General features: G+C 43.4%; 1 protein-coding gene across 1 annotated transcript in view; it reads right to left on the bottom strand.

Annotated features, from left to right (window-relative positions):
• Positions 1 to 12,955, bottom strand: part of LOC144155897 (uncharacterized) — a 58,447-nt gene that overhangs the window by 5,964 nt on the left and 39,528 nt on the right. The window contains exons 18-20 of the mRNA XM_077687604.1: positions 11,329 to 11,404; positions 7,684 to 7,805; positions 7,082 to 7,183 (exon numbers count right to left, since the gene is read on the bottom strand). Coding sequence (XP_077543730.1) covers positions 7,082 to 7,183; positions 7,684 to 7,805; positions 11,329 to 11,404 — 300 coding nt within the window. The remainder of the gene's footprint in view (positions 1 to 7,081; positions 7,184 to 7,683; positions 7,806 to 11,328; positions 11,405 to 12,955) is intronic.

Raw genomic sequence — 12,955 nt, 5'->3', positions numbered from 1 at the left:
AGGTCTTTGTGGTCTATTACATCAAGGAGTTGGGGTGTACAAAGCCTAGAACGTGCACTAAGACCACGAGGAATTGGGACAGATTCAACAACCAAATAACCTGAAGCCCATTTCCAGCAATGAGGTCGACGCTGGAAACAAGCAACAGGCTACGTATGGTGCACAGCACCGACCAAATCGCAGCTAGTCAAAGTGAAAAATTGGCCTTCATTAGTAAGTAAAAAAAATAGCTTCAGATCAGTGTAAAACAGCTGTATGAGAGAAATAGAAAAGCCACAAAAAAGTCAGTTCTAAATAACACAGAATGGCTACAGCAGGCCCAGATTTGGTTGAAAAAGACCGTTAGTATTCCGAGGTCTGTTTCAAACAAAAAAGGCTGTGCCTAGAGTGCCATCGAGCACTGCTATAAGCACTCCACTAAAGCAACCAGCAACCACAGTGGTGCCAGACGCAACATTTCTTTATGCAATACTTGCACTACTTTGCTCTTCCTTATGTAATGTAACCGACCATATACTGATATAGTGAATTATCAGCTACAGCGAACTAAATACAAACTTTGGTTGGTAACGCTTCATTTCAATGACACTTATTCTTTTATAATGAAACTGAAACCGTGAGAGCCGCGCGCGATATCGGATATAATGAAGAAATATTTGACCAGGAGGCTGAGAAGCTACTTGGATAAACCCCCCTAGTCTGAAAATGCAGAAGTACAAAGGCCCTTTAATTCGTGGACACTGTGGAAAACTTCATCCTGCTCAGTGCTGTGAATAGCCACAAGACAAAGATCACATCCTTCATTGAAAAAATAGGAACACAGGCCTGTTTTGTCAAGTGAACTCTATTCTTTTGTAATTTCCCGTACTCATGTTGCGGTTCATTGAGCTTGAAATGCAACAAGGAGAAAGCTACGGGTTACCCTGTTTATAGTGTGTTGGATGCCTTAAAAATGCATCTTTGTATCAAGTATCTTTGCACGAGCCAGATTGTCGAGTTGTTATAGTCGATTTTTACATCTACTGTTGCAACGAATATCGGTTATAACGAACTAATTTTCTTTCCCGATACTACTTCATTATAACGAGTTTCTACTGTAAACAGAAATCAATCATTTAAAGCACCAAAACTAATGTACACTATGGAAATTAAAGAAGGAAGGAATAGCCAGGCATGGACTACTGCCCTCGGTATCGGGAAGCTAAGACGGAACATCTACACTACAACGGCAGACGCTGTGCCTGCTGCCAGCCCAGTATTAAAAATTCAAACATCGTCAAACCGCTCTCTAGCCATGGCTGCAGCACTGAGCTGGAGTGCCATCGGATGGCACTCTAGACACTGCAAACAAAAAATCATTGTGCTACATAAATATACAAACACTTGTACACACTCAACCCACAAGCCCACGAAAGTTTGTGGAACCAAAAGGGGCATTTGAATATCTAAAAAAATTCACTGCCACTTTCATGTTCCATCAATTTTTGTGGGCACTGCACTACTTTTCGAAACCATGAACAACGTAATGGGCAACTTCCACAGGGATTATGTAGAGATAACAAGTTTGGTTAAATAAACTGTGTCATCGTAATAACTATGGTGCCAATTTTAATATTAACAGATGAAGTACTGGTGACTCCCATTCCTTGCTCAGTTCTTATGACATCGCAGGGATTTGTGCTTTTGGCAGCTGTGGACCAAAGCCACCACCAAGAAACATGACTGCGAGTGTACTGGTGCCTCTAGTTTCATTTGACTGCACTACTCTATATTTGAAATGTTTTTGAATAAACCTTTATTTTTGGCAAAAATGTGCTTGGTGGCCAGAATAGTTACCAGTGGGTTACCAAAGGCTTTTGTTCTTTCAAATAAAACATTTGTATTTCCTCTTAAAGGTACCAAATACACATTTATTCATGTTCACTGTGGTTTGTTAAGCATTTTTTATATACATTTGGTGTATTGGCACCATGGTTTCACACACAGTTCACAACAAAAAAGTTTGGGGGCAAAATGAGGGGGGGAGGGGGGGGGGGGCACAGCTTGTGCATGAAATATAGCATATGTGCCAGAGCCACCTATACCTCGTGCACTGATTTTCTTGAAACAGACTGTACAAGATGACTCAAAACGACTGCAAGATCAGATTGCTATCTTGAACACTTTTAGAATTTTTTTTTTCAGCAATGTAAAACAACCGCAAAAAGCACAAGCTGTGTTTTGAGAGGAGGATTAGAGGAATGGTTCACATGGACGGGAAAACGATAATTGATTCAGTAAGCATACCATATTTTCCCGTTCCAATGCTAGCACACTGCATTCTCATGCATATCTTACTAAACACGGAACTTGTATGCTGCTAGCGTACCTGAAAAGGGGCCATGAAGACAAAGTAGAAGTTCTCATTAGAAAGACTGCTTTGTTCTGATAACAAAGATTACATTTTATCGCCAACCTCAAGAAAATAATAGAGGTCAATCTTTTGTGAGATACCGTATTTCAGCGCGTACAACCTGCCCTTGCAAATAATCCACACCCCACTTTCAGCCCGCCGGAAAAGCAAAAAAAATCCTCGCATATAGGCTGCACTAAACCTACTGCTCAAGTTAAATTCCTTTGATGCCTTGGGGCATAATGCACTGACTGCAAGGCGAAAGTCACAATTCACTCAGTGTCACTGCTCTCGCGAGAGCTATCACTTGAGCTGCAGTCCTCATTGTTGTACACAAGGTCATCGTCCTGGCACGACGCACAGTGCAGCTTCACGGCACAACGCGCATTGCCGTGAAGCTGCACTAAAGGACAAACCCCGCCTCTTACCCCTACTCTGCCACTGAAATTTTCCTATTTTTGGTGCAGGTTATACGAGCGAAAATACGGTAGGTGGCTGCCGACCAAAGCCACGACCATGAAACATGACCCAGCAATTGTAGTGGAGCCTCCAGTTCCGTTTGGTCGTATCACTTGAATGTTAGAATGCAGTTAACAAACTGGTACCTATACTTTTAGTGTTGGCCTCCACTGTGTTACTCATGTCCATAATATGTCACTGTAAGTTCTTGAAATATTTCTTGCTTTTCAGTTTCAAAAAAAAAAAAAAAAGTCTTTCTCGGATGAATGAAGCAGAGGTGAGTTGCCAAATGCTGGTATTTGTCTTCATGGCCCCTTTAATGCCTAACCACAATAAACAACATTACATTACAAATGATACATCATACATTCATTCATTCAAGGGCTCTTGATCTTAAAACACAACACTTTTCACAGCTTTCAATGAAAAGACTGGGGAAATGTTACTGCAAGACATTAACACTCACTAAGACTATTCAACCTTGAGATTTAAAAAATTTGCAAACCTCAGGTGCAAAAATTATATTTTGATGTAAAAACTACGTTCCTAACTTCTACATTCTACATTCCAAAAATTTACATTCAGAATAGGGAGTTAAACTTACACTTTGGCTATAAAGCACACCTTTTACATTCCAAAAATTTACATTCAGAATAGGGAGTTAAACTTACACTTTGGCTATAAAGCACACCTTTTACATTCCAAAAATTTACATTCAGAATAGGGAGTTAAACTTACACCCAGGCTATAAAAGCACACCTTCTACATTCCAAAAATTTACATTCAGAATAGGGAGTTAAACTTACACCTTGGCTTTAAAGCACACCACAGCGGAGGGCTCCGGATTAATTTCAGCGTGCCAAATGTGTGCCAAAATTTTGACAAGCGGTTTTGTTTTTCACCTTTATCAGAAGAACAGTTGCGGCGACCAGGAGCAAACAAAAATTATGTCCAATCACTAACTACCCTTTCCTTATTTGTTAAACATATTATAACAGATCACTGTACACAGTAAGATCAAGGCAGATGTGGGGGAACGCACATACAATGGTACAACTATTTGCTGTAGATGCAGCATACATACGTGCTTTTATCAAGCATACGGAAACCAGTTGAGGCGCTTGCTCACATAGGCTTTTATGGTTCTTAGATTATTTTTTGTACACAGCACTTCGCAAGTCTTAACTTTTCTTATCGCCTGCTTTTTTCCACTTCACACAAGAGGGCAGGGACCTCAGAAACCACGTTCTCTTTAAGGGATCCCTCCGAGCCTTGGGCACGCCATTAGTGAAGGCATCAAACGCACCAAGGTAGGCTTTAATGGCCACTAATTACTTTCCAAATCCCAGAACTTCGGTCTCAGAATTGGCAAAATTTAGTGGCCACAAAAATGTACTGTATGCTCATTTTATAAAAAGCTGCAAAATTACAGTTCTACAGAACTCTAAAAGTTTCCAGTGGGCGGAGGGAGAAAAAAATGCAGGAATAATTCAGAAGACTCAACAATAAATGGTGCTTTTCAAATGTTCACACCTCTTTATGGAAATAAAATTGTAAGGGACAATATAAATCACTGAAGTGCATCATCACATTTTTGGCCTTAGATTTTTTTTTTTGCAAATAAAAAAAAACATTTAAATAATAATGTTCTTGGTTCTAAAGCCAACAATCTCTTTAAATAGCCGACCTACTGATGAATTGCAGCTTGCTGGGCCAGCTGGTGCATTTTGACGTTTTGGAAAAACCAGAAAACAACAACAACAACAACAACAACAACAACAACAACAAAAAACGACAGACACAAGTCAAAGCAAGGACAACACTCTCACTGGCTAGCAACTGAATTTGAAGAATGATACGTCCTACGATCAACCGACCCCCGTGCATACGCAAAGGTTTTAGCACAAATAGACACACCAGACTCATTGCAGCCACCCTAATCAGCCTTGTAGGAATGTGATCTCTCTATCGCTCAAGGCAATGGACGGTACACTAACACAATTTTCTTCTTGTTATCGGGTATATATAATGCTTTTGTTCTGCCTTTGTCCAGAATAGTTACATTATCAAAGCGTGGCGAACAGTTGTGCTTGCGAGAATGAAAGGCTAGGTGACCAGCTCCTTCAGAGTTGGTCAACGTGCAGTGTTCGCGAAACTGGTCATTTATGTATTGGCCCGTTTGGCCAATATATACCTTGCCACACGTCAATGGGATTCGGTAGATCACATGCGTCACAGTCTGTGCACTTGTTCACAGGTTTTGTATCAGAAGCCTTTTTTTCCCCTGTCACATTTTCTATGTTTGAGTATAGTCCAGACAACCTACATGGAGCGGAAAACACGAATTGTACTCCATGCCTCCCCACAATTTTTATAATATTGTGCGAAACTTTGCGAACATATGGCATTACTGCAAAGTTTCACAAAGTTCAAAAAGTTTTGCACAATATTAAGAAAATTGCGGGGAAGCATGGAGTACAATTCGTGTTTTTCGCCCCATGCAGGTTGTCTGGACTATACTCGCACATAGAAAATGTGACAGGGGGAAAAAAAAGGCTTGATACAAAACCTGTGAACAAGTGCACAGACTGTGACGCATGTGATCTACCGAATCCCATTGACGTGTGGCAAGGTATATATTGGCCAAACGGGCCAATACATAAATGACCAGTTTCGCGAACACTGCACGTTGACCAACTCTAAAGGAGCTGGTCACCTAGCCTTTCATTCTCGCAAGCACAACTGTTCGCCACGCTTTGATAATGTAACTATTCTGGACAAAGGCAGAACAAAAGCATTATATATACCCGATAACAAGAAGAAAATTGTGTTAGTGTACCGTCCATTGCCTTGAGCGATAGAGAGATCACATTCCTACAAGGCTGATTAGGGTGGCTGCAATGAGTCTGGTGTGTCTATTTAACCTTTGCGTATGCACGGGGGTCGGTTGATCGTAGGACGTATCATTCTTCAAATATATGTACAGTTGCTAGCCAGCGAGTGTGTTGCCCTTCCTTTGACATGTGTCTTCGTGTCTTTTTTCACTGGTTTTTCCAAAACGTTACTGGTGAATGCTGGGGAAATATTTACACGGGGAACCCCTGCCAGAGGGGATATGAGCAACACCAGCCCATAGAGAGGTAAGGGGAGCATGGCCCCCCCTCTGCTCCTCCACATTATCCCTGCGGATAATAAACCATCCCCGTCCTGGTCTGGCCCTGCCATGCCACATAGATACGTGGCATATTGAAGTAGGGGCTTCTCCATGTGAATGCCTCTAGCCCCTTGAACACTGCTGTTTGGCAGAACTTGTATTGCCATGCAAACCTTCACACTGCCCACTGACATGTCAGCACCAACCAACTAGCCCTGGTTCAAGCTGTAGTACGACCATACCTCGCAATAAAATGGGGCAACACTAAAATCTAAATGAAAAAGCCTCAAACCAGATTGCAACCACCATGGCAGCAATGCTACTGCAGTTGTTCACAATGCCACAAGGGGTGCCCAAATGAAATAAACAATTACAAGAGCTGAACCATACAATGCATGCACAATACAGTGAATCGAGTGCACTCAGTTTAGGGAAAATTCTTGACATGCTGCAGGTATAAACGTAACACATGTTGTGCAATGTTTTTCGCTGCAATTCATGGAAAAGATAGCAAATGTTTCCTACTGCATTACACCCATACTAAGCAGAGATAATGCAGTACATAATAGCAGGCCAGCAAGGCACCGACAATGCATACAGGTTTAACAAAAAAAAAAAAACAATCCTGCAATACAAAGTGCGGCCAATGTGTCTTGTAATGTGTCAGAGCTAAATCTGGGCCACACAAGCCAAAATTTTGTACACACTCGGTGTCATTGCATTCGACATACAGTACCACACACGTGAGACATTGCTGCTCAGCAATACTTGGGCAATAGGAATGAGGATAGGTTTTGACTACCGAGCAGGGCCATGGGAGTAACTACTTTCACAATGGCAGCACATAAGGAAGGCACCACGGCTGCCTCAGGCAAAACACAAAGCTTGCATCAATGCAAGCTGCATATGTTTCTTACAAATCACAAGGGAAATCAAGAGCTAAGAAGATTAAAACATGACTCCCCATTTGCCCAGCAGCTACACAGGGCAACAAGCTGGCTACTGTACGAGTATGCTATACTTTAAGAGATGCAGAGACGAATAGGCCGGGACAGCGCTCGGCACAAATAGCTCACCAATGGCTGCTGGCGGTGCCTGACCACCCCAGATTGCGACCAGGCTGGGGTTGTCCAACTTGCTTCGAAGTTGCTGTTCCTGAATAGATTCCCAGTTCTCTCCTGCAGGTCAAAGCAACAGTGTCACTTGCGTCGTGTATCCCTTCACTTTTTGATGCAATTTTGCGCATTAGGGAGCAAACAACTGACCAACTGGTCTGGGAAACTGCATCTAGGATCACAGAAATAATTAGTGTTTTGATCTGAGTGGCCAGACATATGGTAAGCTACTGTAGAAAGTTTGAACTACATTCAGGCTTGTTACATTAACAGTGGACCACCCTCTACTGAATCTAATAGACAAGTTCTTCAAATGAAAATTAACATTCAATAAGAAGCGCTGAAAACAAGGCGCTTAAAAATACTTGGCAGATGTACATTTGAAGTACACAGACGTAGGGGAAGCTTGGAAACATGCCGAGGCTATTCCCCACCCAATTTGGACCAGCTAGGGCTCATGCAGCAAGTATCTTCCCGCAGCCACTGCTGCCGTGCAGTTGCAGACCAGCGGGCAGGCCAAAGCGGAGCCCCTGGGCCCCAGAGGCCAACGGGGCACTACTCGCCTTCAGCAAACTGCTGCTCTTCTCCCCGCTCATGCAGCTCAATGATGCGCCGACCATTCCACGACGGCCTCTGGGTGCGCACGTCGTGGGTTCTCTCAAGAGCCGGGAAAGCAGCATAGTACCTGGAGGAGAAAATGGTAGTGGCGCTACATTTGCCATGTACGTATGCCAGCACAGTAAAGCATGCAAAGCACTGGTCACATAAAAAGCAAGTTTTATAGGCTCGCGCGAGTACTAATATTTTAGTTTGAAGCGAATTCGAAGCGAATAGACCTTGGGGTCGAATACTTTCGAAGCGAATTCGAATAGCTGTCACTGAGACACAGCTTCCAGGCCTGGCAGGACCTTCATAAAAAAGTTCTAGATATTGGGTTGGCACCCGTAAACGCATTTGCCATGTCACTTCACTGATTGAAGCAACTGATGCCCTCTGAAGTTCAAAGAGCGCAGTGCAATCAGCACCTGCTCACTGCACGGGTGTCACACGGTAACCAAACAAATTGTTTCGTTACCGTTTCATTGTTTGAAACAATAAAACAGGAGCCTCGAATACCTTGACGAACATGAGCGCATAACAATGCTACGACAACGATCTGGATGTGGCTTAGCTTGTCATGGCTCCACATGTAGTCAAGATGCAGAGTTACTTGATATAGGAGTTGTGAAACTCCCCATAGGCCCCATGCATCAAAAAGTGGCCCTACGATTGGTCCACTGCTTTGGATCTTGTTTTACAGTGGCGCCATCTTTTGGTGACAAAATAAACTATACAACTTGCGTCGCCGCTCGACGACCTGGGCGAAAAAAAGTATTTGAGTGCTTACGTAAATTTCTTATGCCAAAGGAGCCCAGTGTGCTCAACTATGCAAGTGTTTATATGCATACGAAGCAAAAGTAGTAAAAAGAAATTCGACCATGGGGTCAGCCGTCGCTTGCGCACTGTCGTCTACTGCGCATCCTCTTCGGTCTTCTGGCGGTAAAAAAATAAATAAGTCGCTTCGACGGCTTTATGCAAGCTGAAATTGATTAATTAGGGCCGCTTGATATGCTACTAGATTAGTTTGGGCATACAATGAGCTGCAGACCTAACAATAACTGCAAATTTAGTACCGTATTTACTCGCATAATGATCGCATTCGCATAATGATCGCACTCCTGAAGTTCGTCGTCAAAATATGACTTTTTTTATTTCCCGCGCAATGATCGCACCCTGAACTTGCCGCAGCCATATGTCGTATGTGTGCCAAATCTAGACGACGGTGGTCGTGCTTACGTTAGTTTCCTCCTCTTTCAAAGCAGACATGGCTACGTTATTGCCGCGGACTTGATGGTATTAGTGATATCGGCAAGCGCGAGTTCATTATTGGTGCGGAAGAAACTCTCACTAAATGTACATAATGTACTCACAAAACATAAACAAACGCGCTCGGCTCGCTGTGTCGGCAGCCGTGTCTTGATGTCCCACACTGTGACAGCACCACTTATTGGTCGACCTGTTCTTACCTCACAGCAAACTCGTTTTGGCGCCGCGGTGCATTTACCTCCCATGGGTGCTATGTGGTTTGCCTCCTATCTGGGAACGTTTTTTTTTTTCGGGGGACCACGCATATCTCGAAACGTTGACAGAGGTGACACAAGGCAAAGTCTGCTGCAGGCAGCTGATAAGGTCTCCATGAGAACGCTTAGCTCCACTACGCGCCGAACACGGTCGTGAGCGGCAAATTTGAAATTCCCGCCACCACGGCGGTTTCCTATCCAACGTGTCAAGCAACTGTGGGAGTAACAACTTGTTTGTGACCGTGTCCGACGCCGTCAACGATGTCCGACCTCGACACCGTTGAGATGACGCAGCGGATGAGGCGGAGAACGAGGAGCCCCGACGTAATTCCGGTGCGTTCCGTATTGAAACACTGCATTTTGCATCGTTCAGTGGTCATTTGGTGGTCAGTGGAGTTTTTAATTATGTTTTATTTGTTATGTTTATTATGTTCATGAGTCTTATCGTAAACATTCTGACCTGCAACTTTTTTCTGCGCTGAAACTTTTTCCCGAAAAATTTACCTCGCGTAATGATCGCACCCCTAACTTTGCATCATATTTTTGGAAAAAAAAGTGCAATCATTACGCGAGTAAATACGGTACTTCAGTTCGGACCTATGTTGTGCCGGAGTGCCCGCACAAGAGACAATTGGTCGAGGCAGATGCGCGGACGCAGAAACAATCGCAACCTGAAAACGGGAGTTAAGATACCAATTAATAACTTACTAAGCACAAAAAATAAAGAATTATGCACTTTAAAACAACATTTAACGTTAAATTGGCAGTTTGAATAATTAGTTTGTTTTTTGGATAGTGCATGTGGTGGCCACCATGGCGCCACGGTACGCACGATCCAAAGCAGAGGGGGTCCAGGTGCGGGCCGTTTTTTGAGGCGGAGTTTCACAACTGCCTACATCGAAGAGCTCTGGTCAAGATGTAGGCCTGATGTCATTGGCACTGTGGCTTGCCTAACGAAACCGAAACTTGAACGCAGTTTTGATATTCGTTCACCCCGAATACTTCGAAATACCGAAAATTTTAAATTCGAGTCAAGGTGAACTCGAATACTGTAATTTATTTGATCAAATATTCGAAGCGCCTAAATATTCGCACAAGCCTAAAGTTTTAAGCTCCACAACGGTGCACACACACCACATTAAAACATTACAACACCATAAAGGCCACACGGGGCTGTAAGTGGAATGAATTACTAGAATGAGATCTGATCTAGCCCTCTAATCTCTCTCCACTAGGCTTCAAATTTCGCGACGAACTATTTTTCATAAGCCCGTACTGCGTGACATTATCAATCCCGTCGCGCCAACCATGAGCGTGAAGTTAGAATTGATATGTGCAAAACAATGCATTGTTTTCATTCCTTCTTGCCCCAGACAAGTTGTGACTGGAATCGCCTTCCTTTTGACACTGTAACCATTAATGATATCCACCAGTTTCGAAATGTTCTAGCTAACATTGTATCATCAGGAGTTCTTCCAATGTTTATTTTTCATGAATCACAGTTGCAATTTTTGATTACATTGTGTTAATGATTCTAATGTATGCTGTATCTTAACGACTTTGTGCTGTTTTTTTTTTGTTTTTTGCTCTCACACCACTCCCCTCTGTAATGCCTTTGGCCCTGAGGGTATAAGTATAACAGAACCCCTATCCAGCATCCCCGTCATGCGACGACCCCCTTATGCAGTCCCGGCAAACTATAGCAACAATGCATTAAACATGGCCTGCTTCATTCAATGGCTTAGGTAAACTAGAAATAATAATGGGATATGCCTTTCACGCTGCTTTCCCTACTCTCCCATTCTATGTTTCTCTTCCTCCAATGACAGGCTTTCCCTTCATTGCTTTATACCCCGCACCACCCCGCAGTTGATTGCTTTCCCTCCTTTGACCCTTCACTGATCTCATCGATTGATTAATTTCACGTTTTTTTTCAGACGTACACTGGCTAGGATGAGAGGGCTAAAGGCAACAAGCTGCCTCCCAACTGCTTGTAGCTGCCCTTGGCATTTGTCTTCAACATTCTGCATCAGCAACTTCATCGGCCACTAAAACCTTTGCAGAGCAGCACAAGAAAGGCAGACTTACATCTGCGCGAGCTCCTTTGGGGTCTTCGGCCTCAAAGGTTCCTCTGGTGGGGCAGCCTCAGCACCTTCTGCTCCTGCTGTTAAGAAGAAATACAAAAAAGTAACGCAACCGTTGAATGCAATTATCTTGAGCACTTCTGTCGGAGTTTCTACGCTATAGACTTGCTTGAAAGGAGCTTGAAGTTGACAGCATACAGGCAGCTTATACACGTGGCATACACAGTCCAGCAACAGCTTGGCACTTGTTCGAGAAAATATGAAACTGAACACGTCAACACATGTAAGGCTACCTTGGGAGGTGGGAGGGAGCGGGGGGGGGGGTTGATGAACAAAAGTAACATTTGGGCTACATACAGGGTAATCATAACGGAGTTACACGGCCACAGTTTTTATGTTGTACATAGCAGAATTCTTGTGCTTTGCCACTATCAACCACCATATCAAAGGGGCCATGAAGACAAAATGCAAGTTTGGCCCACTTGAAAGATTGCGTTGTTAGAATAACAAACCGGAACGGGCATGCAACCCACCAGCTACTTTTCCGCACTGAATTCATGACGTATCATGGGCAGCTTGTTGCGATTGGCTGAAGCCGACAAAATTCAACACAAATTAAACAGGGATAAAAAGCTTGCAGAGAAGCCCATTTGTGCCTAAATCTAATGCATATTCTTTTTGCAAGAGTAGTGGGGTAAACAATGATAGTTACAAATGAACACGTAAACACAGGAAGTAGTTAGTTCGGCACTTTGCCGGTCGGCACTGCCTAAACACAGCAGTCCGGCGTGTTGGGCTGTTCTGATACGACACTGGCCAACTGACATAAGCAGCACGACCACTTACATGACCCTGTTTATCGAGTCATAGCTGACGTTTTCCGAAACGATTACTGTCAATCCGGTCAGAAGAAAAGTGCGAACACTGCTTTCAGAGTGATATTGCAGCGCCATCTATGAAAGCAAATGATGAACAAGAAAAAAAAACGGCAGTCTGTGAGATGGCAGCAGTCCTGGTCAACAACATACATTGCAGAGGGAGAACTAAAGTTTCGGCTTAATTAAATTGTTTGATTTCTTAGTGAATAAAGCATCGTTTGCTGCCGGACAAGCGCTTTTGAATAGAACTCATATTTTGTCTTTGTGACCCTTTTAAATCACAGCAGCTGAGAGCTCCAGTCACCGAGACACCATGCTTGATTATGTCAAGGACTTGGTGCAGTAGACGAAAGCTTTAACACTGTTAGGTGTTACTGGACAGTTAATTGCAGCTTAGGGAAATTTTGGCGCACCTGCATGCCGAACTGAATGCTTCTTTAAGCATGGTTATCGCTATTTCTTTTCGTCATCAACAGTTTGTCTCAACACCGAATCTTTCCTTTACAGTGGTCATCATGCTAGGTTGTAAACATGAGTATTCTGCAAAAATTCTTTAGCCATTGAAACAATTTTGCTTGTCCCGAGGACAATAGCAGACGGACAATAGCAGACCGGACCTCTCCTATAGCCAGTCCGCAGTACTATTAAGGCGACAAATCCCAATGGCCCAATGCAAGCCATCACAAGTGAAGTACCAAGTGCATTAGCCCTTCCTACACACAAGTTGCTGCAGCCAGACACATGCTGGGAAGG

This window comes from Haemaphysalis longicornis, unplaced genomic scaffold (assembly GCF_048455015.1).
Source record: "Haemaphysalis longicornis isolate Haplotype H1 unplaced genomic scaffold, Haemaphysalis longicornis Haplotype H1 scaffold_1, whole genome shotgun sequence".
NCBI lineage: Eukaryota > Metazoa > Arthropoda > Arachnida > Ixodida > Ixodidae > Haemaphysalis > Haemaphysalis longicornis.
Note: the sequence above shows the minus strand (reverse complement) of the source record. Positions and strands in the feature narration are given on the sequence as shown.